Source organism: Gallinula chloropus (assembly GCF_964237585.1).
Source record: "Gallinula chloropus genome assembly, chromosome: 2".
Lineage (NCBI taxonomy): Eukaryota > Metazoa > Chordata > Aves > Gruiformes > Rallidae > Gallinula > Gallinula chloropus.
In genome coordinates, this window is record NC_140086.1 from 131,432,039 (window position 1) to 131,459,469 (window position 27,431).

The 27,431-nt window shown below is 41.0% G+C and overlaps 1 protein-coding gene across 1 annotated transcript in view; it reads right to left on the reverse strand.

The window, feature by feature from the left end:
* The window catches only part of HDAC9 (histone deacetylase 9), a gene marked incomplete at its 3' end in the record, with an annotated part of 272,117 nt that extends 248,176 nt beyond the window's left edge, over positions 1-23,941 (reverse strand). The window contains exons 1-2 of the mRNA XM_084260475.1: positions 23,931-23,941; positions 23,341-23,403 (exon numbers count right to left, since the gene is read on the reverse strand). Coding sequence (XP_084116601.1) covers positions 23,341-23,362 — 22 coding nt within the window. The 5' untranslated portion in view covers positions 23,363-23,403; positions 23,931-23,941. The remainder of the gene's footprint in view (positions 1-23,340; positions 23,404-23,930) is intronic.
* Positions 23,942-27,431: the final 3,490 nt, after the last annotated feature.

The following is a 27,431-nucleotide window of genomic DNA, read 5'->3' on the forward strand; positions in this document are numbered from 1 at the left end:
ATAAAGCCTAACACTGGTATTAAATTCAAGTTCTCTACGAGATGCACCATGCTGACTACTATCAGATAACTCTCTATTCATGGAATGAAGAGTGGCACAAATGTTTGTTTTGATAATCTGTTTATAAGCTACCCTTGTAGAAACAATATAGGGTCAGTATGGCCACTTCCTTCTCTCTCTCTTTCATTTTTAAATGAGTAAGGAAAACAATCCTGTGCCCAAAGAAAAGAGATGAGGTAAGGTAGCAGCAGAGATATGCCCTCAAACTACTCAAAAAAGGAAGCTTGGAGTACGTGTTTCCATTTAGCTCTTCAGATTTGTTAGTGGCATTTGTTTCAGTAAAATTCCAGTAAATTATAGAATTAATTCTACACAGGCAGACTCTTCACTCCTAATTCTACTAAGACACTTAATCAGGATGTAAGCTGTTACAGTATAAAGAAGGTGTAAACATCCTTCACAACTAGGTTTAAGATGTAAAAAACGTCTAACAAAAGCTTTCAGATGACATACAATGTAGTTTAGAAAACCAACGTGTGATGAAATACAAAAGCAAATTAGCAGTGACACTGCAGCCACGAGGTTTTCTTGAGGCTGTGGAAAAAATAGAACATGGTTAGTACTCCACTACTTTTCAACAGCCTAAAGTGGGCCTCACAGCTAAAATGTCATCTCGCATTTGATTTTCTAATGCCAGAATATAACTTAATTAACTCTTTTTTACCAGTTTGTGGTTTATAATTCAATAGAATAAAATTCTCGCTTTTCTTTAATTTCTTCTCATACTCCTCAAAGAGCTTGAGGTTGCTCACTGTATTAATCAATTACTCCCACCTGCACCACATTATTTTCCACACTGTTCCTTTCCACTCCCCTTCCTCATTTTTTCCCACTAATGAAACTTCTCTCCTGGTTCTTGTTTTATATTTTTTTCCCCTTTGAGGTCTTTCATGTTCCCTTTCCACTCTGCACTGTGTACCAAGAAGTACACAAAGAACTGATGCTAACAAAAGAACTGCTTACTGCTCCAGGAATAAAATACTGCTCTGAAACCCATGTTCATCTCCTATTCTTCTATCTAGCTTTCATACCTGTGGCTTATTACCACTGAGAAGCAATACAGTCAAAATTTATTACTACTTTAAATTACCACTGTGGTTATTAATATTGTTATTATTACTGTTAGTAAATAGTTGCATATGCCTAAAGCTTTATAATCGAATGGCTAGATTATGTCCCTGGTTCAAGTTACCTGAAAATGAAAGGGAGGGAAAGAATGAAATGGAGCTTCCTTCTCTCCATATCACTCTCCCTTCTTTCTCAGCTCAGAGGCTGTAGGTATCATGAGGAATCATGACCATAGTTTATGTCACAAATTTAAATCATTGCCAACATTTTAAATACTTGTTTTAAAACTACAAAAGTCAAGGACCTACAAAGATGAAAAATATTAAATCTAATGAGATGGGGTATAAAGTTATGAATATATTTTCCAAGTCACTAGTGATTCCAACTCCAACTTACAAAAAGGATCTGCAACAGTATGGTAGCTGTTCTTTAGGAGAGTAGCATGCTCCATAAATGAAGCTGACCTATGTAAGGCTAGGAGATATCCTTCTAAAGGCAAGTGTCAGGAAGACATTTTAGTATATGGACTGCAAAATTGCTTATTTGTCCATTTAAGCTAGATGTAGACTTACATATTGTATTGATTCCAGGCTTGTTATCTGGAATAGCCACCATTATGTCACTCCCGTTACTGGAATCCCTGTGCCAATGTGAATGTTTTAAGGACGAGCAAGTGCAAAGAGCAAGCCAAGGCTCTTTCACATAGCAGCAAACGATACACTTGGTTAATCAGAGGCCTTATTTTCACTATATTTGGTTGATACTTTTAGTAGGTGAGCACAGAAGTTAGAGGGGTGAATTTAATCAGGTAACTTCACTCATTGTGATTCAGAAAGCAAAGGAGCTCTGAACAGTGACCACAACAGAGAAACTGTGGCTATAAAGCAAATGGATTTGTCATCCCTGACCTGAGCATTACCGGTAAGAAACACTTTGCTGGGTTTCCACTGACTCAAGCCCATTCAAACGGGTATATTCCTGGCTCTAGGTAAGCCATGTATAAACCCAAAGCTTTGATGTTCTGCATGAGAAGATAATCACCAAAGGCAATGGGAAATTGGTCAGTTCTGCTTCCCAGACAGAAACTAATGAGACAGAGCAGAAGTGTTTAAAAAGAAACAGCTAAGCAAAATATCAGGATGCACCTCCCTATCCTTACCCTCCTTAAAACATTAACATTTATATGTGCAAAACTAAATGCACCCAGCGTACTGGCTGCAAGAAAGCCTGATCTCACCACAGCACTCAGGGACAGGGGTCAGCTTGGCACATTCAGGGGGAGCACCAAAGCACTCCCAGTTCCTCCACCCTTCTCGCTGTAAAAGTGACTGCAGTGTCAGGGAAGGATCTCAGGAAGGTCCATCTTCCATCAATTAGGGATTCTAACTAAGAAGAACAACGAGTATCTACATCTTTATGATGCAGCCAGTTGCCAATTAATTTACTAAAGAAGAAAAAAAATCTCCCATCAGACCCGTGCATTTAGTGAACCACTGTTTCTCGGTTTTCCTGACAAGCCACACAAAATCTATATGTAGTTACAACCACAATCAGATTTACATTAAAAACCAAGCTGATTAATTGGGGAGAGGCTGAGAGTAAATCATTTCCTCATGACTATTTAGAAGTTTTCACCAAAGACTCACAGGAGGAACATTATAGCTTCCTCCTCCTTCCTTCCCTTCCTCATACATCCCACCTCAGCATTACCCTGTTCATTCCAGCTCTGTATAAGTAGTTGTTGGATTCAGCTGGCAAAGTATTATAAATGAAGTGCTGCTTTTTCTTCTTGTCCTAACTTAAGAAGCCACCAAGAAGTGCCACTGAGAGACTAGAACTCTGTAATTCCTGGTTTCTTATCAAAAGATCTAGAGATACTGCAGTCACCCCAAAAACTCTGGAAAGGACAGCTTTTGTTATCCTGAGGTAGCAGGTTTCAAATAAGTCTGTGATCATTGCAATCAAAGCGCAAAGTGTTCTCCAAACTCCTTATCATAGTAAATGCTTTCTCTCCTTTACACAAACTCTAAGTGTTCCCATGAACAATTTATACCCACCAGGTATCTTAATTCTAACATACCCAGACTCATTAACCGATGGCATTTCTTACGAATATTTTATTACACATTTATTTTGCAACAGTCACTCCCTCTCAGCAATTCTTACCTAAGCAGACTTTAGCAAAATCCAGAACAGTGATGTGTTGGAAGAAAATGTTGTGACTTTCACAGAGCAGGGCAGAAGGCTCAGCTAATTATTCTTTGCCTGTAGTGAAGCTCACCTCACACCAGATAAAGATAAATCATCTTTCGCCTCACAAAAACGGTTGACTTTTTAAATAATAAGTGAATTAAACTCTGCCTTAAATTACAGTACTATATAAAGTAGCCCTTGTCTGTTTAATGAGGACATGAATTCATATATTTGGTAAGTTGGTATTTTAAATGCTTTGTGCTTTAGTTTCCATCCACAAAACGCCACAACAACCTCCCACATTTCACAGGAGGTGTTGTGTGGATATATTCGTATTTAGGAACGTTGCAAAAGGTAAGCTTGTGAAGAAATTAATAAATTTTGCATAAGGATTAGGGTACAAATGGTGAAGTTAGTAATGCCTGCAGCCAGGCATGGAACGATTAAGCTATAGAAACGTTTCCGTCTTTCAACCACTCTAGCTACAGATGATCAGAACTCCTATAGTCAGACTATGTGATGTTATTATGCAGTTCCTATTCCTACTATCTTCTTGCGCTTTTGTCCCTTCTCAGGTTCTCCATTCATTCTTTGTTGCTTTCCATCCTAGCTGCTCCCAGCTCCTGTCCTTTATCCGGTCCCATCCTTCCCACCATGCCTGGGCTTCGCAGTAGTTCTCAACCAGACCCAGTGTCCTTGGCTGACCAGTTGGGTCTCTTCCCATACAGTGTTGGTTTTTTTCCCCCCTTATCTCCCTTATGCCCCCCAGTTTCCAACTCCCTACCACACTTGGGGATAGATGTGGACAGGTCTACGAGTCAGCTGAAGATATAAAAGGCTCCTGTCTTCAATTCAGGCACCTCTGCCTTGAATAACAAATCTGCTAAAAAGAAGAAGATTAAAACATGCTAATTGAAGACAGAATACCTTGACATTTTATCAGCAGCCCAATAGTAAAACTCCATCTGCAATTTCAATTCAGCCAGCAAAAATAGATTTGCACAGAGAAAGTGAAAAGTTGCCTTTCAGCCGCAAATACCACATGCCAAGTTCCTGACCTAAAGTGCAGAAAGCACCAGACTTTTGTGCTCTAGAATAAGGCAGACTGATGGAACTTGTCAAGGACAGAGTACTTGATTTTTGCCTGGCTCGTTTCTCAGAATGGTTGAAAAGTTTCAGCCAAAAATAATGGGGAGGGAAGCAGCCACATTTTAGAACAGGGATGAATGGCACCTTCATGAGCCTCACAAATATTTAATGTCATTTCCTTCTAAACCATAAATGTTAGTAGCACATCACATTAGTCTGAAAATCTCAAAGATAAATTAGTTTACAAGTAAGCCACACCATTTTTGACCACTGCTACAGTGATGACTCTGTTCTTACCCGGTACAGAAATGTGACTTTAACAGACAAAAAAAACAATACACTGACTAGCTGAATGGTGAGAATGAAACAGCCATTGGCAATGAAAGAAAAGACTTACTATCCTATCCTGTTAACAGATGGTTAAAGCAAATGGTAAAATATCACCTATGGGATTTGATAATTGTTCCACTTTGCTATTTTAAAATGTGTTTTCCCTTACCTATTGAAAAACTCAGGTAACATAGTTCCAGGTAAGTGACAATTAGTTGTAAGGCCTCATACAAACTTGCAAGTCCTGTTGTTTCCTATAACACTCAAATGATTTCACCAAGTTCTTTGTAAGCATGAAACCAGAAATTAACTTCCCCTCCTACCAAAAGTACTTCCTCAAAATATTTGCCTCTGCTTTAAGGAACATAATTATAAGAAAGCACTTTCAAAAGCTGCAGTCAAGTTTAAGATGATGACAAACATCCAATCAAGTTAGCGATGCCACCAGAAAAAGTCATGTCCTTATTAATTTGCAGTCTTGAATGCTTGTGACCAAGTAAAACTTTTAAATCTGCTGATGCAAATATTTGGTTACAGCTGTTATGACAGCAAAAACTGTAGGACTTCATCACTTTACCTCAGCAATTGAAAAAAATCTTAGAAAGCAATCATTAAAAAAAAAATCCTACAGTCCTTTAATTTCACCTCTTTAAACATAAGAACATTTTCCTGACCTGACATTCTCAGAAGCTGTCAACAAAAGGTTCTCTGTAGAACAGATTTATGGAAGGAGGTCCAGGTTGATACACATACCATTTCAGATTGATGAAGAATTTACTGGTCTCTAAACAGCAGAGCATTAAACATAGGGTACTTCCCTTCTTGGATTAGAACCAGAATATTCAACAGCTTGCAGAACAAAGTCTGTACAGTGCTATGAAGGTGCAACACAGTGTTTGCAACTTTATTTAATGATAACTTATTTCCAGACTTAGAAAAGTGGATAATCTACAGCCTCTTCCTCACAATGACCTCCGTGCACAGGGCTCTTACTGATCCGGTAATAAAAAAGAAGCAACAGCTTTCAGTTACTTGTCCACTTACTTACAGCAAAGCAGCTTCAGGCGTGGGGAGCTCGGCGCAGCCTACCCGTCTGCAGAGCGTTCTGACTTCTCAAGCAACAGCAACGGCCGTGTAGCCGCAGGTGCCAGAAGAAATGTGCTAAGAACGTGTAGTTTTGCAGAGGCTTCAGGCTCAGCTGCGCATGGCAGCCCTGGGGCCTCCGTTCTAAAGATAAAATATTTCCTGAGACCGAGGAACGTCGGCGCGTGACTTTTGTTCTTTCTATAATATGTACCAACAACACTTAATTTCATGCTTTTATCTTCCAAGCCTGTAAGAAGTATGCAAAAGCCTTCACACACACATATTTGCTTTTGACCTAAGTGCAAGCAAATGAAATGCCACATCAGAGAGTAACTTTTTCTGAATATTTTTCTACATACAAAGACAGGTGATTGAAAGAAAATGGCAAGTTAATCCCAGACTTCACCAGCCCGCATCAGACATACCTTAAGATGATTAGTTTTGGAACAGCAACAAGTTCTTTACATTTTCAACAAGTTGGGTACCTATTCATATCACTGTCAATAACTGAGCAACATTTTGCATTATTTAAGAGACAAAGTCGCAACATGAAGTGGACAAGAACTGGCACCCACTTACTGGACAGTTCACGTTCTGTCAAGTAAGCAAACATCCCTCAAGGGAGTCTGCTAGAAAGCTGAAAGTGGCTGTTACCAGTGTAACTAAGAGCTGCTCCTAATTGATAACAAATTATTCAAGTAATTTGAATTAACTATAAAATCAAAGACAAATTGCAAATTAAACTTTTTTCCTAATTTTTTTTTCAAAATTACTCTTTGGACTTTCTTATTTATTGATTTTTTTCCCTCACAAGGACAGGCTTCACCACACCAAGGGAGAGTCCAAGCATTCCAAAGGTGTTATGATTAAATCCATAGCTTTGTATGAATTGAAAAAGAACAAGAGGAAAATGCCAGTAAAAATAAAAATTAAGAAAAAAGTTGATTCTTTCCTCTTTAACTTTGGGAAAGGTCAACATGAAACAGGGATACTGTCAGTCAAGAAGGTGAAATAAATAAAGTGATAAGTACTTTTACAGTATAAGACAGATGCCTCTTGGCAGAAAAATATATGAAAATATTTATGGACAGCTCATTCAAAATATAATAAACATTAAATACTGAAATGTGCCACTATGCATGCCAAATAACTAGACTTTTCATCTTAGTGCCATTTTCACTCATTGGGAATCTGATGGGCTATAGATTCATTTTTTTATTCTTTGTTCTAAAAAGTCATAGTAAACATGCAAGTGCCATTTTAACATTCTTAGGAAACAGTTATTTTTCTTAATTAAATTTAGGCAATGTTAATTTTTAGCATGTGCTGAGGTTATATTTTCTTTTAAGGGACCTTATAACTAAAATAACCAAGGCTTACACATATAAGACATCCTTCAGGCCAAAGAATCCTAAACCAGCTAGATTATGAACACTTTCACCTCATTTCATCTGTGATGGGAGGAGTACATCTGTGTGTCCAGGGACCACTGTGTAGCTACTATCACATCCCAAAACCCTTGAGCTTTTCTGCCAGTGTAAAGCAATGCAATTCAGGGAGGTCCAAGTAGAGGCACCAGCAAGCTCTGCTGCATACTGTATGGGTCATCCTGAAAAGAAACCCATGGGACACACCTTTTGTGGCACATGAGATACAACCTTACCAGCCACTGTGGTTTAACTTTTCTGGCAGCTAAGGCAACCACCCGGTCATTTGCTCACTCCATCCTTCCCAGTGGGATGGGGGAGAGAATTGAACATGAAAGGGTAAAACCTGTGGGCTGAGATAAAGACACCTCAATAGGACAGAAAAGGAAGATGAAGATGATGATGATGATGACAATAATAGAATGTACAAAACAAGTGATGCACAGCATAACTGCTCACCACCCAGAACTGATGCTCAGCTAGTTCCTAAAATGTGCCATGTCCCAGACAACTTCCCCATGTATATTCTGAGCATGACATGATATGGTATGGAACACCATATCCTTTGGCCAGTTTTGGTCAGGGGTCCTGGCTGTGTCCCCTCCCAGCTTCTTGGGCACCCCTCGCCTTCTTGTTGGCAAGCCAGTATGAAAAGCTGAAAAGACTCTGCCTGCTTGGCAACAACTAAAACATCAGTTACCACAGTGCTATGCCAGATGCTAGGAATAAAATTTAACTTCATCCCAGAAAAAAGCTCCAGGACACCAGTTTAGAGTAAAACAGATACAAACGTGACAAAGGAAGAGGTCACGGGAAGCCCGTGAAGAAAGAAAAAATAAGAAATACTATGATCTCTACCATTTGCAAACATATAGTTCTAAAGTTTTCATAAATTAAATCAGGTCTCTCATTTCTAATCTCTTACAGGCTGGAGCTTTCTGAAAGCACATTTGTTTCATGTCAGTGAAATTATTGATACCCAGAAAAATGCCAATATTCAGACAACAACATGAAAGATCTGAAGACTGTGGATTGTAACGAGGCAAATTACTTCAGGGGGTAGTTGGTAACTATTCCACAGAGAGAAGACAGGCAGTGCTCCCTTAGAAATTTATCTCAAATCCAGCAGGACCAGAGGTATCCCAGTCCATCTGACAGCACTGTACCACCAGAGCTACCCAGAACACAGGACACTGTATTTCAAGGTGTGGCTACTGAGTGAGGAGATATTCTTCCAGTGTTGCCAGCTGGCCAACGAGGAAACATGGGGTTGATTGTGGCCAAGAAGAGTAAAAAAATGAGGTGTTATTCCTACCACTGCTGCCTTCCAACATACAGGATCTCACTTTTTCTCTATTATCCATGTTAAATAATATTATCAACTATCTTATTAAGACATATTATCAACTATCTTATTAAGACAGAGGGTTTTTTTAAAGCTGAGAAAAAAGTTAAAAGATGTTAAATGGCTATGAGATTAAACATCCATGTTCTGAGCATGTGGAACTACTGGTTAAAAACCTCAAGTTCAGGTGTGCCCAAAAGCCTCTAATTCAAGAGCAGACCCTGTCTGTTTTCACAGAAGTGGAGATGTCTGATGGGGCTAACATCTCAAGCGTGTAAAGCTGCTGAGCATGAAATCTTGGACAGAAATGAGCAGAAATGATATTCCTCTCCTTGTACAGCTATGCAGACTTCTTGAGCTACGCAAGCCAAACACTTGATACATGATTTTATCTATGTTAACAGTACTTACTATGGATATTGCATGCAACAAAAGCCCTAAGTCCCTCAAAACTTTTATTGCCTCATGCTTCACAAATTAGCCAAAAAGAGACAAAAATTGTTGTCATATTAAGTGCAACATTTGCACTGTCATATTCCAGTGTTTTGTTGTATTGTTTTCATGACATATAAAAAGACCATGAGTACTCTAAAAGTCATACATCTGCTGAGTGATCAAGCAAGTAGAATGTCATTTAGTAAAGGTCCAAAAACATCTGTGCAGTTTTTCACCTTTACTCTGCTGCTTTCTCCCTCTCTCACACACACACTCTCAAACATACTTGATAGAACTTTGAAACAACTCTAGCGTTTCAAACCTCCTCTGTTTTCTTGACGGCATGGTGTGACATGACCCTTCTTAGTTGGGTTACAGTGCATGCACCTTGTCTAAAGATTTAATTTGCAAAATAAAATTTCCAGCATTAGGAAGTCCCCCCAGACACACTGAACTAAAAGAGGAACAAAGCAAAACATGTAGAAGTGATGACCTGGACTAGAAACTTACTGTTTTGAGAGGTATACAGCTGGAAGCAATGGAATGGCTACAATACTCCATTCTGAGGTTCATGCCCTTTCTCCCCACTCTTCCTTCTGTCACGGTCGTACCATGGTTTACTATTAAGCAGGACAGCACCCAGCCTACATAAGTAACTTCACTTTAGTCACCAGTACCCACCAAATGGCCCGCGCTCTGGCATCACCATGTATGATTCACACAAGCTGTTTTGCTTATCAACAACCTACAATTAGGGTGTTCAAAAGCCACCGTCTCATTTGGGGACTTAGGAGAATACAGGACTTCTTCCTTCTCACCAGAGAAAATATTAGCAGGTGATGCAATCTGTTTGATTAAAATAAGAAGACTTTATAATTCCACTACTAAATTAAGTTATATTTGACTAACAATGTTATATTTCACCCTTAATCTGGCACAGTAATGTTGAAAGGAATCTTTTATCTATGTGTTCTTCATGGGAAATTAATGCATACCATGAAATGTGGACATTAGAAAATGTAACAGACAAGAAAAAAAGTTGTTTGCATCACTAAGTCTGGCCCCGTGAATTTTGTAACACAACACATCTACCAGCAATTTTAATCTGTAGGCAAATAGCTGTAGATGGTGTTTTAGGTACTGCTTCAGCTTCCTACCTTACTTATTTATGTCTCTGCTCTCCACAGCTCTTACTGCTTGAAAAAAGTTCTAACATATAACCCAAACTTTTCTTTCCTTTGCTTCAGGCTATTATTCCATGCTTCACCATCTTTTGAGAACAAATAATTCCCTCCCTTCATTTATATTGTTACCTTGAAGTTATTTATAGCCTGTGCCCATGTCCCTCGAGCTCTCTCTGTTACAGACTATAAATATAGCTCCCTTAATCCCTCTTCATATGTTTTATCCTCTAGTATTTATATCAGATTTGTAATCTTTATATTTTCTTTTCATTGTAAACTCTTTGGACCACAACTACAGACAGTATGGCAAAGCAAAAAGACTGTTCATTTAAAATGTGCTCATACTGTTATAATTGTGACCACACAGGTCAAGGTTGAAATGCACAAACTACTGTAATTGCTTTATTCTCCTGATATTTTTTTAAAAAACTTGTGTTGAATTTAAAATTTCTAATGTTTTGTCTGAGCTTACAGATTAATCTTAAAAAGGATTTAGTAAAAATTATTTTAGCTATACGAGAGCCATGTACGTAATTTTAAAAGAAAATGAGAGATTCTTTCCCCATATGTTCTCCCAGAAACTATATCCTCCATTAACAGCCACAAGTGAGCCAATTTTGGTTTAAAACAGACATTTAGGGAACAAATCAAGTTTGATGCAAACTGACTTTGTAGGATGCAGTTATGAGCCTTGAATTATAATTGCATGCATATTCCGAGACACAAAAGCATAACACATTCTTTCAAAGGGTTAAAATATAGTGACTAAAGAAGGGTCCAGATTTCAGTGGGGCTGCGACACTTGTCACAGATTAAGGATCTGGTCCACAGACTTACCTGAATTTGCAAAATGTCCTTCGTAAAGTGTCTCACAGGAGTTTCCATCCTGCTCTGGCTTTTACATGAATTTACAAGAACTCTATTGCTGATGAGAAACTGTTTTGTAGATGAAAAGCAGAAGGGAAAGAAATATTCTTTTTGAATTTAAGAAAAGCTTGATAGTGCAACAGTAATTGCTATTTTAATAGAGGTCTGGAAAGAAGAATAAAGGGAAAAGGACTGATTACTGATTGGCTTAAAACTACAGATGAAACAAATCTCTTCAGGATATTTCATGGAGGGCTCTGAAGAATGCCAGAGGTCTTCATAAAGCTTTGTGATTGGGAAGCAAAAAAGAAGAGTTCATTCATTTTTTCTGTGTACACGGCAATTTCTATTGGGACGAGTAAGTAGAATATACCTTACTGTGCTTCATTAACCTTAATAACACCTTAAAAACAGATGACTGTCATTGCAGACAGCTCAGCGACAACATGTGGTCAATCTACTGCAAGGTTCAAAAATGAAACAGGAAGTACTGAAAGGAGGATAAAAGTAAGTTTGCATATTCATCAACAAGGCTTTGTCTTCAGGAATATTCCAGTTACCCTATCTCAAAGGCAGCCATGTCAGAAACAGGAAGAGGCTAATTGGATTTAAGATGATTAAAAGCTTGGAAAGACTTCCATAAGTAGAAAGAGTCTGATTTTCATTTGCACTACTACACTTTTTTTGCATGGAACACATACTATTTATATCCACCTAAGCATCCATCTATCTATACTGGAAGAGGCAAAACATCTTATAAAGGAGAATTATGTGCATAACGATGGGCCTTCTGGGGAGTGCAAGTAAGGGTTATATAACAACAAAGTAGATTTAGTGCAGAAATGTAAGATTAATCATTACAGCCTTTCTCTTTTGCAGAAAGCATCTACAGCCTTCCAGGTAGGCTTTGCAATTGCATTCATAATCATGAAGTTCAAACATCAGAGCGAGTTATCTAAAAGGAAGCTGAATTTTCTTCTCTACTGAGAGTTTGGACGTATAGCTCTAATACTTCTGGACACAACATGCTATTTCCTACAGAACTGCTAGTATGCTTCTGGGTGTCCATTCTGCCCCACGTGGGACAGAGTGGGGCTGTCCCCAGTTCAGACATCCAGATGTTCAGAGCAATGAACACCTCTCCCCTTTCAGATCTTGCATCTTGTACTTGGGGTGCTACTGTGGAGAGCACGGTCATTGGGAAAGGTTGTGATCCAAAAAAAGGTCTGCATGGTGTGTTGCCGGGCTCAGCACAGCCCGATGTCAGTCACGAGAGTCAAACTGTGCCTTCAGCTCGAAACTGCACTCAGTAAGAAATGAACCGCAACAACCGTGACAACTGTATGGTCCCTCTCACCTGCGTTTGCTACTGTGTCAGCATCAGTTAGAGTGGGTTTATGGTTTCGATTTACACAGCTACTGGTATCAAATGCTTCCCTAAGTATCAAGCAGGGAACAGCATCTCACAAAGGAAAAAATTTCTCCCATAACTTGAATTCTATTTATTTCCAGGTTGTCTAGAAAGGATAAGGACATTCCGGAGCTTCCTAGCTTACAAAAATAAAGGAGGGTGGTAGGGATTACAGCAGGAGAGTATCTGGCAAAACATTTTCTCCACGAAGAGAGGATTAAAAAAGAACAAAGCAGAATTTGCATGCAAAGGGCCACGAAGGCTTTCCTGGAGCTGACTCTTCATGTGGCACTGCACCAGAGCCGATACGGTCTGGGGTTGCAGATGGTTTCTGCTTCCTCTATGTTCAATTCTGGTGCAGGCTGCTGAAGCTGACACAGATACTGCTTTCTACTTAATACAAAACCACGTACACTGGCAGGGCATTCTACTTTCATATCACACTAACAGATGAAATGTGCCCTGCCGATGATAAAAGGTAATTATTGACAGCTTCACAGGGACAGCATTAGCATAAATTCTACTTAATGGTAAAGTGCTATGTAGTTAACTGGAATTTAACAAGGTGCTAATTGGGTGTGAAATTTTAGGCTCTGTCCTTTAAATGTCTAGAGGAGCGAGGGGTGTATTCTCAAGACAAGGAAAATTTCCAGGCAGCAGAAGGACCTGTATTTGGAGCCACCATATGCCATAGCTAAGTCGAGTGAAAGTGCTGTGTCTCCGTTCCTGCTTGTGCCCCTCTGACTTGGAGGATGACCCCCCTCCTTCCCCACACCGTAGGACACACCTGCAGCAGCACAGGGAACCAGGGGACACGTTTTATCCAGGGTCAGCTGGTCACTCCATCAGTCCGAGTGGACACGTGAATATGGTACACGGGATGACTCTGCTTGGAGGAGGAACGAGAGTCCAGGACAGGGAGAGGATGGGACCACTGGTCTTCCTTCCCAGCAATGCCAACTCTACTGCTATGTACTGAGACCTTACGTCTATGTAACCAAATACATTTAAAAAAGGAATAAAAAGAGAAAGAGGAATATGAAGACAGTAATAGTCCAGATGTCTACACTCACTCCCTTCTTTCTGAATCTACAGGAATGCACTAAAGCACATTTGGATGCTAAATTTTTTATAACCTGCCCTGCACCTGAAGCTTCTAGTCGCTACCAGAATAGAGCTAGCAACAGGTCTGTTCCCTAGAGGGAATGACAAAATCAGGTCCTTAAGAGTGAGTTCCTGAGGTCTGTGGGAATAAACATGTACTGCTGCAGACCTCTGGATATCTGCAGATGAAGAATGGCAGACAGGGAGGTTTACAAGATACATGTCCACCTCCTGTGGGCTGCCAGGCTTGCGGGAGAAGGAAAATCACCATGCCTTAGGCACTCATCTGAGCTCACCTGAATTAACTTGTGAAACCCAGCACTCCTAAAATTCTTTTTATATAGCTGTACCAAAACGTCCCGTGAGAGGGGACAGAGTAAGAGTGGTGACAAATCTATGTATATACATTATATATATATATCTCCATGTAATTTGTATATGTGTACCAGTGACAAGTATATACGCATGGGACCAGAGAGAGGCATTCCCTCTTAGACAAAGCTTGAGAATTTTAGCCCAAGGGTAATTTTTTCTAAATATTCTCATTTCTATCCATTTATTTTCTGAACAAAATAGCTGTGCCAGTATTAGTATCCTTAATCATTCATAGCATTACTATTACTTAATTCAGCTGCATTAGCATTCTTTCTTATTGCTTTACCTATAGCTCTTTGATGTTGTCATTTGTAATTTCCCTTTTTTACCCCATGAACTCTCTATCTGCCCCATTATCACCCTGCATTGGCATAAGAGGGAAAAAACCACCCAACCCAAAAATAAGCACAGAGCTCAGAAAACTGCATACTAGGCCAAGCAGAAAGGCAAGATAGGGATGGTGCAAGTGGCACAGAGATGGGAATTTATTGCAAATCTCTGGTGAGACTGCTCTGCAATTTCTGAAGGAAAGCTGAGCTATTTTGGGGCATGGGGTAGTTAGAGACGGTGAGATACAGCAGAATTTGGAGTGTGTCCATAAACAGACTCAGTGCCCTATGCCTCTCCCTCTCCCAAGCAAATTACTCATTCTCAGAGAAATAAAAAAATAGAATTTTTTATTTCTAACTAGAAGTCTGTACAATGGTGAGGGAAATCCCTGAATACTGGCTTACTCTGTGACTACAAGAGTAACACGGTCCTGAGTTGTTTTTAACAACTTTTTTGATTCTGAAATATTCCCACTTACCCATGATGGCTTTGGAATTATTTTTTTAAATGGAAACTTCTCTCATGACAGTTAATTTTTGCCTAACTGTTTTCACCTATATTTCTCTTCTCTTCACAGACAGGTAGAACTATACTTCAATCTCCCCTGGGATCCACCTCCTACATAGTTCTTTTGCATTTTCAGTGGCTTCCCCACTCTCCCTCAAAACAGCATTTTTAACATAACTCATAGAGCTCACCTCTGCACTACCACTCCATTTATAAAATCCTCTTATATTTTCTTCAAGCATCTTTCCCTCCTGCCAGTCCTTTCCTCAAACTCTTTGAAGAAACAGAGGTAACACATTATTTCCTATGGAATTCCTTTTGCAGTATCTATTGCTAATTCTTAACAGAAACAATAGAGTAAAACTTTCTTTTTCTCCTGAAACAGACCCTGTAGGAAAAACGGTGGCAGCAAATAAAAGGAAGCCAACTTTTTTGGGGTGTGTGTGGGAATGAGTAAACCTCTCTTTGGAGCCTCGAATGGTTTTGAGCAGATGTACGACACAGGCTGCTGAGCATTTACTGGACTCCAAAGGCAAAGTGCTCTCCTGAATTTTAGGTCCCGCTAGATATCAGCAGCTGCTGTGCAAGGATTTTTAGGATAAGAATTTTGAGGCATCTAAGTAACTTCTATATAGACCTTTAAAAAATATATATCTACATGTCTAAGTAGAAAAGCTAGTATAATGAGTCATATGATGAATGATTTACCTTTTCCTGTTTCTTACAGGATTCCGTGCCTTATAATAATTTCACTGCTGTGCCAGCATGAAATCCCAAAAAATCTAAGTATTTTATGTTTCTTGGAGATACTGTAATACATGTATACTTTGATGCATTTTAAAACTCCCAAGGTCAGATTCAAACTAGAATATAAAAAATTGAACAGTCTGGAAGTTTTACTTCTTTTGTACCCATAGAAAAAATAAAGCATGGGAAAAATACATTTTTTCAGCAGGGATGTTGATTCCTCAAACAGGTAGATGAAGAGAACTCAAAACTTACTGACTACAAGAAAAGGAGCTGCAAACAGGTAAATACAAGACCACCATTTACAAATTCCTAAACTTACACAGGAGTAGTAAACAACAAAAAGAGTAAAAAGAGTCTTGATGTAAGATTAGGCACTAACCATCTGTTTTCCCTACTTCCTCTGCAAAACACCAATGGCGGCCTTGGGCACCAAGAAAGAAAAAGGAAACTTGGATTAAGAAAAGAACAATTGGGGGAAATTATTAAATTAACATTAAGCTTCCTCATTATTCCGTTCCAGACTTCGCTGAAATTGAATAGCTGCGGTTCCTCCCTGTGGCATGCATGCCTTCAACCACAGGCATCATGAAAGGGAACAACAGCCTTTGATTGTAAAAACATGATTTATATATTTGGCATTCTCAAAGAATTCATTGCATTCCTTCTCTTGTCTCCCTTTGATGATACTCAGTGTCATTACTAGAAGCAACGTGTTATCATCAGAATGAAGCATCCTGCGTTTCAAGCGCATTCATCCACAAAGGGCCCGAATTCTTGGAACTCTTGTCATGTTTGTATACTCCACAATCCAGAAGGATCTTACAACCAGGAGACACAAAACAAATAAAACAGATGCGTTGGCTATGTTCAGGTGATACTAAATGCCCAAGTACCTTTACAGTCATGCCCAGAACTGCCAGCCTGACAAAAATAAATGAGCTGCTTATTATATAATGCGAGAGTGAAACCAGCACCATTCAACCACTGATTTTGCGAGCCTTTTCACACTGGTAACATTTTAAAGTAGAAGAAATTAGGTGCACCCTGATTATACCCAGAATGTGCACAGCACTTATTTAGATGAGAAAGGTAAAAAAACAAAAGATGGAATTCATTAGATAATTATAATACATTAATATTTCACTATTTTACAATGTGCCAGCTTCCTGAGCAACATCTACAGTCAGAGGCTCCACCGACACCCAACTGATGATTTGCCACTTTGCTATTTCTGCTGCTCTGTACCAAACTGTCACTAAAAGCTTGCTTCTAGCTAAACACATGCAAGCACAAGATCCCAGTGAACTTCCCTAGGAGAGAATGTGCTGGCAGCACATTTCTGAATGACAACTCTGCTTTAGGATTCAAGTCCTTCCAGTGCACAGAGATGTTTGTGAAGCAGCCATAAAGACCGATTGGCTAAAAATGTGTCAATTTGCTGACGTTTCCTGTTATGTCTGTGAAAAAGCACCTAGAAAGCTCACTGAACAGCAGACATCATCACTTTTATGTAACAAAACTAGAGGGGTCCATTTTGGAAGAGCTCTGTGCATATGTGACATGTTCACACTGAACATGGAGCTTGACAGTGCCAGCCCCTAAAAATAGTACCTGGATATCCTTGTTCTCATCAGCGACCGCAACCCCGTCTTCTCTGTCGTTCAGTGCATCAATCTGGTAGCCCTCTCCCTCCTCCAGAAGAGACAGGAGTGGTGGTACCCTGAGGTACCTTGTTTTAGTAGAAGTGGGGGAGATAAAGAGGATGTTTGCATCTGCTGCAAGCTTACATTTTAAACAATATCCCTGCCCCTCAGCAGGCAGTTATCATGTTGTTTTGGCAGCAGGAAGGAATCTGTGGTTTTTCTTGAATGTTGCTCTTCTTTATTTAAACTACCAGAAATAAAGCAAAAATGACAGAATGCTCTGTCTATAAATAATCATTCCGGTGTACAGTTATATTAGGAGGTAACTCAGATGGCATGATAACGCCTAACAGGCTAATCTTAGACCTGTAATGCCATAAGATGAAAATAACTAGGCTAAGAATAACTGACCCAGAGGAGTCAGCCTGTTAAAGAGATCCACAGAACAGGGCAGTTTAGATTTTCATGAGTTTAACAATAATAGCTGCCAACTGCTTTCTCTACAACATTGTGGATTGTACCCACCGTATCAAAACCCCACCCACAACGGTAGCTGGGAAAGGTTCAAATGCAGCAACACCAGAAACCTTCTCCATCAACTGTACCAAAGCCTGAAATGAACACATAGGTTTGCAGGTTATCTCTCTATTCTGCTTTCTCTGCAAAGACTGTGCAGAAGGGGCCGGGTAGTCAGTACAGAAGCAGAAGTCTGGTTAAAGCTCTGGTAGAAGGAAGAGCTACAAGTGTCCCTCATACCCAAATGCAAACCTTAATGACCTAAATGGATCCTATACATATTTTTACAGGAGGGACAACTAGCTGAAACTGCATGTGTTTGAGCACAGTGCAAACCAATAGGTGCTGTAAAGCTGAACACCTAAAATAATAAATGGCTGAGTAAAAAGCACTTTACTGGAAAAGCTGATTTAGCTCAACAGACCAAGGAGAGTGGAGCTACCATCCCAGTGCCAGTACTAGTGAACCTCTGTGGTAAATGCAGTGTTCAATGACCTCAGGAAAGAGGTTCAAAGAGGCTTTGAAATTATGTTTTGCATTCTTTTTTATTTACTTTCCAGCTTTTGTAGCTTGCTATTCTTGTCAATCTTGTACATTGAAATTCTTATTCCAGGCTTTTGACACAACTTATAAATACATCTCCTAGTACAAAGTAAGACTGCCAGATAAACACGTGGCTCCAGAAATGGAGAGTCAAATTAAAAAAAAACAAAACCAAAACCAATGTTACAGCATTAGAGGACACATGAATTTGGCAACATAGGTCTTTACTCAATGTCTTCTCAGTAACGTAACAAAAAAAGCAGCTTCACTCCATGTTAGCACATTTTTGTTCAACTGAGTTCATAACCAATGTCTCATCCGGCATACCTTACTCAAGATCAGTGAGATTTTAACTACATATGACCTACAGGTCTGTGTTGCTTATCTTTTCTCGTTGTATAACTGCTAAGGCTAAGGCCTAACTCTTCCATAACAATGAATTCAAATACTTCACCTACTACTACTAAGTGTTCGATTTTTTTTTACCTAGCCTTTCCAACAAGCACTGAAATAGCCTCTCTGGCTGTTACCCAGAACTTTCCTGAATTGAATTTTCACATTCAATTTTTTTTCATTACTCTGAAGAGAATGGCAAAGCAAAAGCTCAGCATATCTATTCTCACCCTCGCTGAATAATTATTGCCTGAGATGTCACACACACAACATTTTGTATCTGTAAGAAATTTACCTTACCTGATTCAGATATGCAAATATGTGAAGTTTTTCATGAATATCAGAGCAAACCTTTAACTGGACTTGGTTTCTGCAACCTCTCCACAGGAAGAGTTGAGCAGGTGAAAGTTTTGTTTGGCCAGAAAAAACCCAGAAAGCACATACCAAAGAATTGTCTCAGAAGGCAATACAAACACACGCGTACAAACGTGCATATGGGGTCATGAGGTCACGCAGCAGGTACAGCATTTGAGAGGATAACTTTTGTTCACTGGGGTTTACTGAGGGAAGATAGCTTGTGAGGACCTGTCAGCAGCCCACGTACAGCGTGATGCGTGTGGCATTGCTTCTGCCATTTATATTCAAGTGACACAGCTTGAATTTCCTGACTGGTGCAGAGAATAAAATACCGCGACTACACTCACTTACTACATTTCTGAAATTGCAGGTGTTTTGCATGCCTGTAGGTAGATGAAGTCAATCAAATTAATCATTCTGAATCATTATATTCCCCTTAGAATAGTTTTGCTCTGTAGATTCCTGAGCTTGACAGGTATCACCTTCCGTATTTCACAGAAGGGTTAGCTGACGCAAGCAGGATTGCGTAACTTGCTCAGGTCACCTGTCAGCTTGGTGACAAACCGAGGCTTTAAGCTCAACATCTCCCTGAACTCTTGATTTTTCAACACAACAGCTCTAGGCAGAGAGCGGAGGATGCTTTATCCAATAAGAGCCAAGGTGGAATTTCGGCAGGCCAGTACAAGTACATCAAAATATGGTCTGTGAAGCAAACGTAGCAACCTTACCCTCTGGAAAGACAGCGCAGTATATTGTATCACCGGAAGTTAATGAACTCAGCATTACTTCTGAAAGTCCCACACCTACAGATTCTGAGGCCTGATTGGTTTCTTCTTCTCCTTCACACAACTGACATCTATTTGAGTAATGCAGGACCGCATTAGTTATCTGTTGACTACATTTTAATGAGCATTCTTGCCATGGCCTGTGTTGCACCAAATGCTTTTTTTAAAGGACTTCTAGTTTGTTATTTGCATTGTGGTTAAGATGAAGAGCCTAGCTGAATGCTAGGGTCCACTGTGGCATTGCACACACATGGAAGTTAAGACTTTTTGGGTAAAATAAAAGCAACAGCACAGTTAAATAGTAATTCCAGATAAATAAGAGGCTCTAGACTCCAGATCTATTTTCTAAATCGTGAGGCTAAAATAATTATGGCATCAAGTAAGAACGCATCAGCATCATTTTCTTAAATAAAAATACAGAAACACTTACTGATTCATTTTAGAGCATCAGTACCATATGGGAGAATCTAGTTCAGTCTTCTCAAGATAGCCGAAACTGCTCTCTGCAGTAAGGTGTAGGTGTCTGCAAATTACACAGCTTCTTGAGTCAGTAGCGATCTAGGTTGCTTCATTCATAATTAGACTTTTGATTGGTACCTATCCAGATCATCTCATTCATAGTATGATTTACAAGCAGGGTTGGAGACAGACAGGCAAAGCAGTAATTGAGGAAATACCAGAAGAACTGCTTCTTATGATAGAAGCATTTCCTATGCCTGCTACTGACAGAAATTTCTTAGACATTCTGCTTTGCACATACATATCCACTGGCCACTGAAACTGTCCTCCTTGAGGACAGCTCCAGCATAGCTTAAAATCAGAGTTGCATAACACATGCCCTTCGCACCTGGAAACTAGCAAGCCCCAAAACCCATGACATGCTTAAAGTTGCACTTGCTTCAAGAATATCAAGGGTGCAGGCTGTAAATGATGAGGGGTCTGCTCTTTTCTTAAACGTGCAACTTTTTAACCTCAGCAGAAGTTACACACACATAAATGTAGATAACTTTAAAGTAAGGGCCCTGTGATAAGCAAATTTCAAATGACTGATTCTAGCTACTCCAAAAACTAGAGCACACTGCAATACCATGCCTATTTCCTTCTCTCCTGTATGCAGGTTACAGTGACACAATACCTGAGAAGTTGCCATGTCTGATAATGCAAGATCCCGAATTAGAGAGAACTGAAGATAATGGACAGTAGCCCCAGGCTTTGTATTTTCATGTGACATGAAATAAACTACAGCCTATGTACAACGTCAACTACTTGCAGTCTAGTTGTGTATTTTAAAGGCCAAGAGAAACAGCGAGGTTTTCCTTTTGTGTTCTACAGGATACATATTTAAACATCTTTTATCTGGATAACGCTCTTGACTAAGTTGTTTGGGTTTTTTTTAAGTCTAAAAACCTCCTCTGTTCTACTTGGTACTACCACAAGGGAAACTCTATATGTTATATGGGCCTAATGTAATATCAGATAAAAATCAACTGTTACAGGACATTCTTGTCTCTAGTGAAGGAAAGCAAAGCTATGAACTTACAGAAAATTACCTCTCTTTCTTGTGTTTCAAATGAGAGAACTGCTACTACTCAAACAACATTAGCTGGCAGTTACAAGGTAGCACAGTGAGCTAAACCCCTCAAATTTTCACTTACGTACAGCTAACTTGAACTTGACATAGCATTAAAAAAAAAAATAAACAAAGGTAGGGAGGGGAAACAGTCAGTGTTATCTCTGTGGCCAGTATAAAAACACTGGACACCTGCTGAGCTGTTCAGGAAAACCAACTAAAAGCAGTAATTCTTGAACAAGAGGTTGACACTGTAGACAGCTTTGCAGAACCATAACACTTTTAGAGAAACTTCCACTTTAGCCCACTGCTTTTGCAGGGGCTTCGTTGTTTATAAACAAGCCTTTCACCTGATTTCTGTCCTTGACAAAGGACCTGTAATTGCTGATCCACATGTCTTCTACGTAGTTAGAAAAATACTAAATTCTTTGAGAGACCCAATAAAAAACCAACCCAACTCAGCAGCTTAATAAAGGAATGGAAAAATTGCCAATGTTCAACATTACCAGCTGGAAATCTCTGTTCCTCTCAGGTATTCTCATTTTTAACCTGCACATAAGAGCTTTTCAATCTCTCATTCTCTCCTTCAGTCTATAATCATTACGAGGTAGCCTTGGCTTTGTATTTTGAAAAACACTGAGCATGAGGTTAAAACACGCCTAAGTCTTTTCTAACAGGAAAGGTATCACCACTTGACACAATAACTCACAATTTATTTTCATACCTGAAACTAAAAGTCTGCTCTAAAATTGTATGTAAGAAAGAAATGCAGGTAAAACTTTAAATTATTTTTTCTATAAAGCAAGCAAATAAACAGTTTTATTTAAAAAACAAACAAAAACTCAAACATGGGCTCAACAGGTGTACTAAACCAGGCAGGATTTGAAGAGAGTGGTGGTCTACACACATTAGTCTTAAAAACAAAGCAGAACTGCCAACTTTCATGAAAGAAGAGGGAAAAGGAAAATGAAAAGGAAAAAGGGGCAAACTAAGACTTAAGTACACAGCAATTCACCCTGCATTCTACATATAGGACCTCTATGAAGCCAACTTTATGAAAAACAAAGTCAGAAACCTAAGACTGAAAATATATAAAACAGGTAACCTTTAGCCTCAAAAGACATAGTTTCAGCCAGTAAAACCCGAACTGGAATTCACAGAGTTTAAGACAGAATGGATAAGAGTAACCTAAAATTTTGACTTTTCTAGCTGTCAAAATTGACATTTCATCTCAATGGGAAGAAATCTTCCAATTTAATTCATCCTCAATACAGATCTCAAATATAGCTAGCAAAGAAACTAGAAAATACACAGGAAGCTTCAAACATATGAAGAAATATCCAGTGTTCTTTCTGAGCAGCTTTGAAATGCCTTCATTAAAAAAACACATCTAATTTACATCTCAGCAAGATGCACATATAAGTACCACTGCCAGATCCCTAAATATTTCTAAAGTAACAAAATAGCCCATGCATGTTAAAGACATTTTAAAGTAACACTGTCACTAGAAGAGAAAGGGATAAGTATTAAACTCCCTTTGTGTGCAAACTAGAGAAAAGGAAACTCAGAAAAAGACCAAATCCTGTTTACAACAGACCTATGACCAGAATTGCCTACGAGGGGTTCCAACGGCAGCCTCTGACAAGGGCTGTCTGAGGAAGTCTCCCTCTGTGAATAAGCCCGTACCACGAGCCCCATTTTGCAACCACGCAACAAAACAAACAAGGAATCCCAAACTAGATTTCGGTTGTGAGCATTTTGCTCTGGCTGGGAAGCAGTAGACCGAAGGAGACAAGCTCCCCGCAAAATCAGAAGCTGTTATCTAACATACCACAGTAATTATTTAACAACAACTTACATAAAGCCCAGAAAGATAAAGTCACTTTCTTTAAAGGAAGGGTGTTTTCTTTTCGCGCTAGGCTGTATTTTCCGGGTCAGCCACCGAAGCCTGAGGTACGGAGCTGTCTCTTACCTGAGCTGATCATACTGTGCATTCTTTGCTGAGCCAAGAGCTGTTCACGTCCAGAAACCCCATCTGAGGAAAAACACGATTCACTCTCGTAAATTGTCTGCAGCATATTCCAAGTGGTCTGCACTTCAGCTACACGAGAGATTCATCACTGCACTTGCACAGGGGCGTCGGGCACGACCCTCTGCGGTCCTACCTCCTCCAGCGAGGGTTGTAAGATAATACGCTTCAGCAATTAGCAATGTTTAAGCATTTACACAAGTATCTATTGGGGGGGGGGGGGGGGGGAGGAAGGCTGTTTAAAAAAAAAAAACCACCAAACAACAAATCCACTGTCGGCAGCCCCCGTCTGCTGGAAGGGAGCGCAGGGGGCTGTGCGCCGCTGAGTTTGAGCAGTTGCGTTCGGGCAGCCAACGGCAGGTGGAAGAAGAAGAAATGAAGAAATATCTCTGCGCTTTGGGATTTCTGGCAGGGCGGGGGGGTGGGGGGTGGGGAGGGAAGGAAAGAAGGAAACACAGCCTCTTAAAGACCATCAAACCGAATAAGCCCCATTTCCAGGCGCTAGGAGCCCGCGAGGGTTTGGTCTGAATTACCCCAGCGCAGACGAGCGCTGCCGTCCCCGCGCCCCTCTGCGCTCCCTGGCCGGCTCTCCCTCGGCCGGGCGGCTGGGCAAAGTTGGCGGGAGCAGCAGCGATAACTCATTTGCATTTGAATCGACACCCGCGTGGCTCAGCGGCGGCAGAAATAGAACAATGGCCGGCCTGAGCCAAAAATAGGTCAAGCATGGCCGGGTGATTGGAGCCTGCATTAATGTGTTTAAAAATACCACAGCAAACACAGCTGTCCAGTCTCTGTCTTTCAAACCGCCTGCCCGTCCTCCCCTCCGCCGCTCGGCCTCGAGTGTGATTAACCCCTTCCCTCTGCTCGGCGTTTCGGCAGGGAGAAGCCAGGGAGCGGGTCAGAAACGCTCCTGGCCCGGGCCTTGTACCCCTCTCCCCTCCTTGCCCTCCCCTGGGGGAGCATTTTGTGAAAAGCGGGCAAAACGCCGCAGCCGCTGTATCGGTCCCAAAATAACACGGTGAGGTTTTGCTGGCGATGTGGTTTCTGCCTCGCCCACGCGCAGCCATCCTGCTGTTCTATTTTTGCTGCCCGTTTCTCTGGCTACGCCGCAGTTGGCTTTGGCGGGGGAGCCGGGCTGCTGCCTGCTCCCTGCAGGACCTGCAGCCGCCCTGGGAGAGGCGGATTCTGAAGCTAACAGGGCTGAGGAGGGGGGGGCGGGGGGGGGGGGGGAGCAGAACCTGGGGGCAGATGTTAACGAGGGACCGAGTTCTGTGTGTTGGGTTATAAGCAGCCCTTCCGTATTTAGCACGCCTGATATAATTCTTATAGTAAGTCACCAGTTGTGGCACAGCATGTTAGACACGCTCACCGACTATGTACTCTTCGGTTGACTTGCTGAAATTTGGAGAGGGGCTGAGCAGCTCACACTTATTTTTAGAAGCATTAGGCAATTTGTGCGGCGTCTTTCTCAGTTTTGCAGGATGATGTGCTGTCAGAAGAGCAGCGTCTGACGGCGTATCGGGCGGCAGCACTGTGCTCTCTGTGCCTCGGCAGGTTTCACACATGCCATGGGAGGTTTGTTTTTATTAACCGTGTTTCAGAAGTTTTCCTGCTTGCTGATTAATATACCTGCATGTAATTCAGTTTCATGTCGCTGCTACAGACGGTACTTCTCTGTATCCTCCTCTGCCTTACAGCACTTGTTACACAGGTGACCAAAGTCTGTCACTACCTACACACATGATATAGCACCCTGACCACTCACTTGCCAAAAGTAGGAGTTTGCTTACACGTGGCTACTGGGCCATGATTTCTCAACAGAATCAAGAAGCCAATGCAGAGGTCATCCCAGAGATTTCTAGATATCCACCAAATTCTCAACTGTCTCCAACACTTTTTTGTTCCAAGGACACAAGAATCTGCCCAGCACTTCCGACTCAGTTCTGCCTTTTGGCCAACAACCAGCTGTGTGCTCTTCAACTCACATGACAGATCACAGCCAACTAATACAATTTTATTTTTTTAAAACTTCTCGTAATCATGTTGCTGAAGAAAAGACTCACAACAACAAGGTATTGTGATGTTCGGATACCCAATAAGGCAACTGAGGTGTGAGGCTTAAGTCTCCTCCATCATCTCAAATCTTTGCTTCCTTCACATACCAAATTACCTGGTCCTCCTCAGAGTGAGGACCTGGACAGATGAATTCTGCAGTCACTTACAACAGGGTGTTCACAGAATCATAAAACCACTTAGGGTGGAAAGGACCTTCAAGATCATTGAGTTCAACTATTACCCTAACACTGCCTAGTCCACCACTAACCCGTGTCCCTCAGCACCAAATATACTCATCTTTTACCTAACTCCAGGGGTATGACAGAACTGCTTCCTTGAGTAGCCTGTTCCAATGATTGACAACGTTTTCAGCAAAGAAATTTTTCCCAATATCCAATTTAAACCTCCCCTGGGGCAACTTGAGACCATTTCCTCTTGTACTATCCCTTGTTACTTGGGAGAAGAGACCAACACCCAGTTGGCTAAAATCACCTCACATGGACTTGTAGAGAGCAATAAGGTCTCCTTTCAGCCTCCTTTTCTCCGGGCTAAACAACTCCAGTTCCCTCAGCTGCTTCTCATAACACCTGTGCTCTAGACCCTCAGCTTTGTTGCTCTTCTTTGGACACAGTCCATTACCTCAACATCCTTCTCACAGTGAGGGGCCCAAAACTGAACACAGTACTTGAGGGGTGGCCTCACCAGCACTGAACACAGGGGGACAATCACTGACCTAGTACTATTTCTGATACATTCCAGGATGCTGTTAGCCTTCTTGGCTACCTGGACACACTGCTGGCTTATATTCAGCTGGCTGTTGATCAGCACCTCCAGCTTCCCAGACACTCTTCTCCAAGCCTGTAGTGTTGCATGGAGCTGTTTTGACCCATAGGCAGACCAAAACTCTGAGCCTTGCTGAACCTCAGCAGTTGGCCTTGGCCCACCAATTCAGCCTGTCCAGGTGTATCTGCAGAGCATTCCTACCCTTCAGCAGAACAACACTCCCGTCTGCAAACGTACTGAAGGTGCACCTGATCCCCTCATCCCAGTCACTGATAAACATATTATACAGAACTGGTCCCAGTACACAGCCCTGGGAACACCACTTGTGACCAGCCACTGACTGGATTTAGTTTCACTCACCACAACTCCTTAGGCCTGGCCACCCAGGCAGTTTTTAAACCCAAGAAAGAGTATGCCTATCCGAACTGTGAGCAGCCTGTTTCTCCAGAAGAACACTGTGGGGAAAAGGTGTCAAAGGCTTTACTGAAGTCCACATAGACAACCTCCACAGCCTTTCCCTCACCCGCTAGGTAGGTCACCTGGTCGTAGAAGGAGATGAGGTTAGTCAAGCAGGACCCACGTTTCATGAACCCACGCTGACTGGGCCTTATCCTGGTTATCCAGTACACACTGTATGATGGCCCTCAAGATGATCTGATCCATAAGCTTCCCTGGCACCAAGGTCAGACTGGCAGGCCTGTTGCTCCCTAGATCCTCCATCCTGCCCTTCCTGTAGGCAGGGATCACATTTGCTAACCTCCAGCCACCAGGACCTCCACAGTTAGCCAGGACTGCTGATAAGTGATGGAAACTGGCTTGGTGAGCACTCCTGAGAGCTCCCTTGTTATCCTTGCGTGGATTCCATCCCACCCATAGACTAGTGTGTGTCTAAGTGGTGTAGCAGTTCACTAACCATTTCCCCTTGGATTATGAGGGGTACATTCCACTCCCCTTTCCTGTCTTCCATCTCAGGAAGCTTGGTACCTGGAGAACAACTGTTCTTATTACTAAAGACTGAGGCAAAGAAGGCATTAAGTACCTCAGCCTTTTCCTCATCCTTTGTCACTATGCTTCCCACTGCATCCAATAAAGGATAGAGATTTTCCTTAGCTTTCCTTTTGTTGTTAATGTATTTATAGACACATTTTTATTGTGTTTTACAGCAGTAACCAGAATAAGTTCTAGTTGGGATGTGG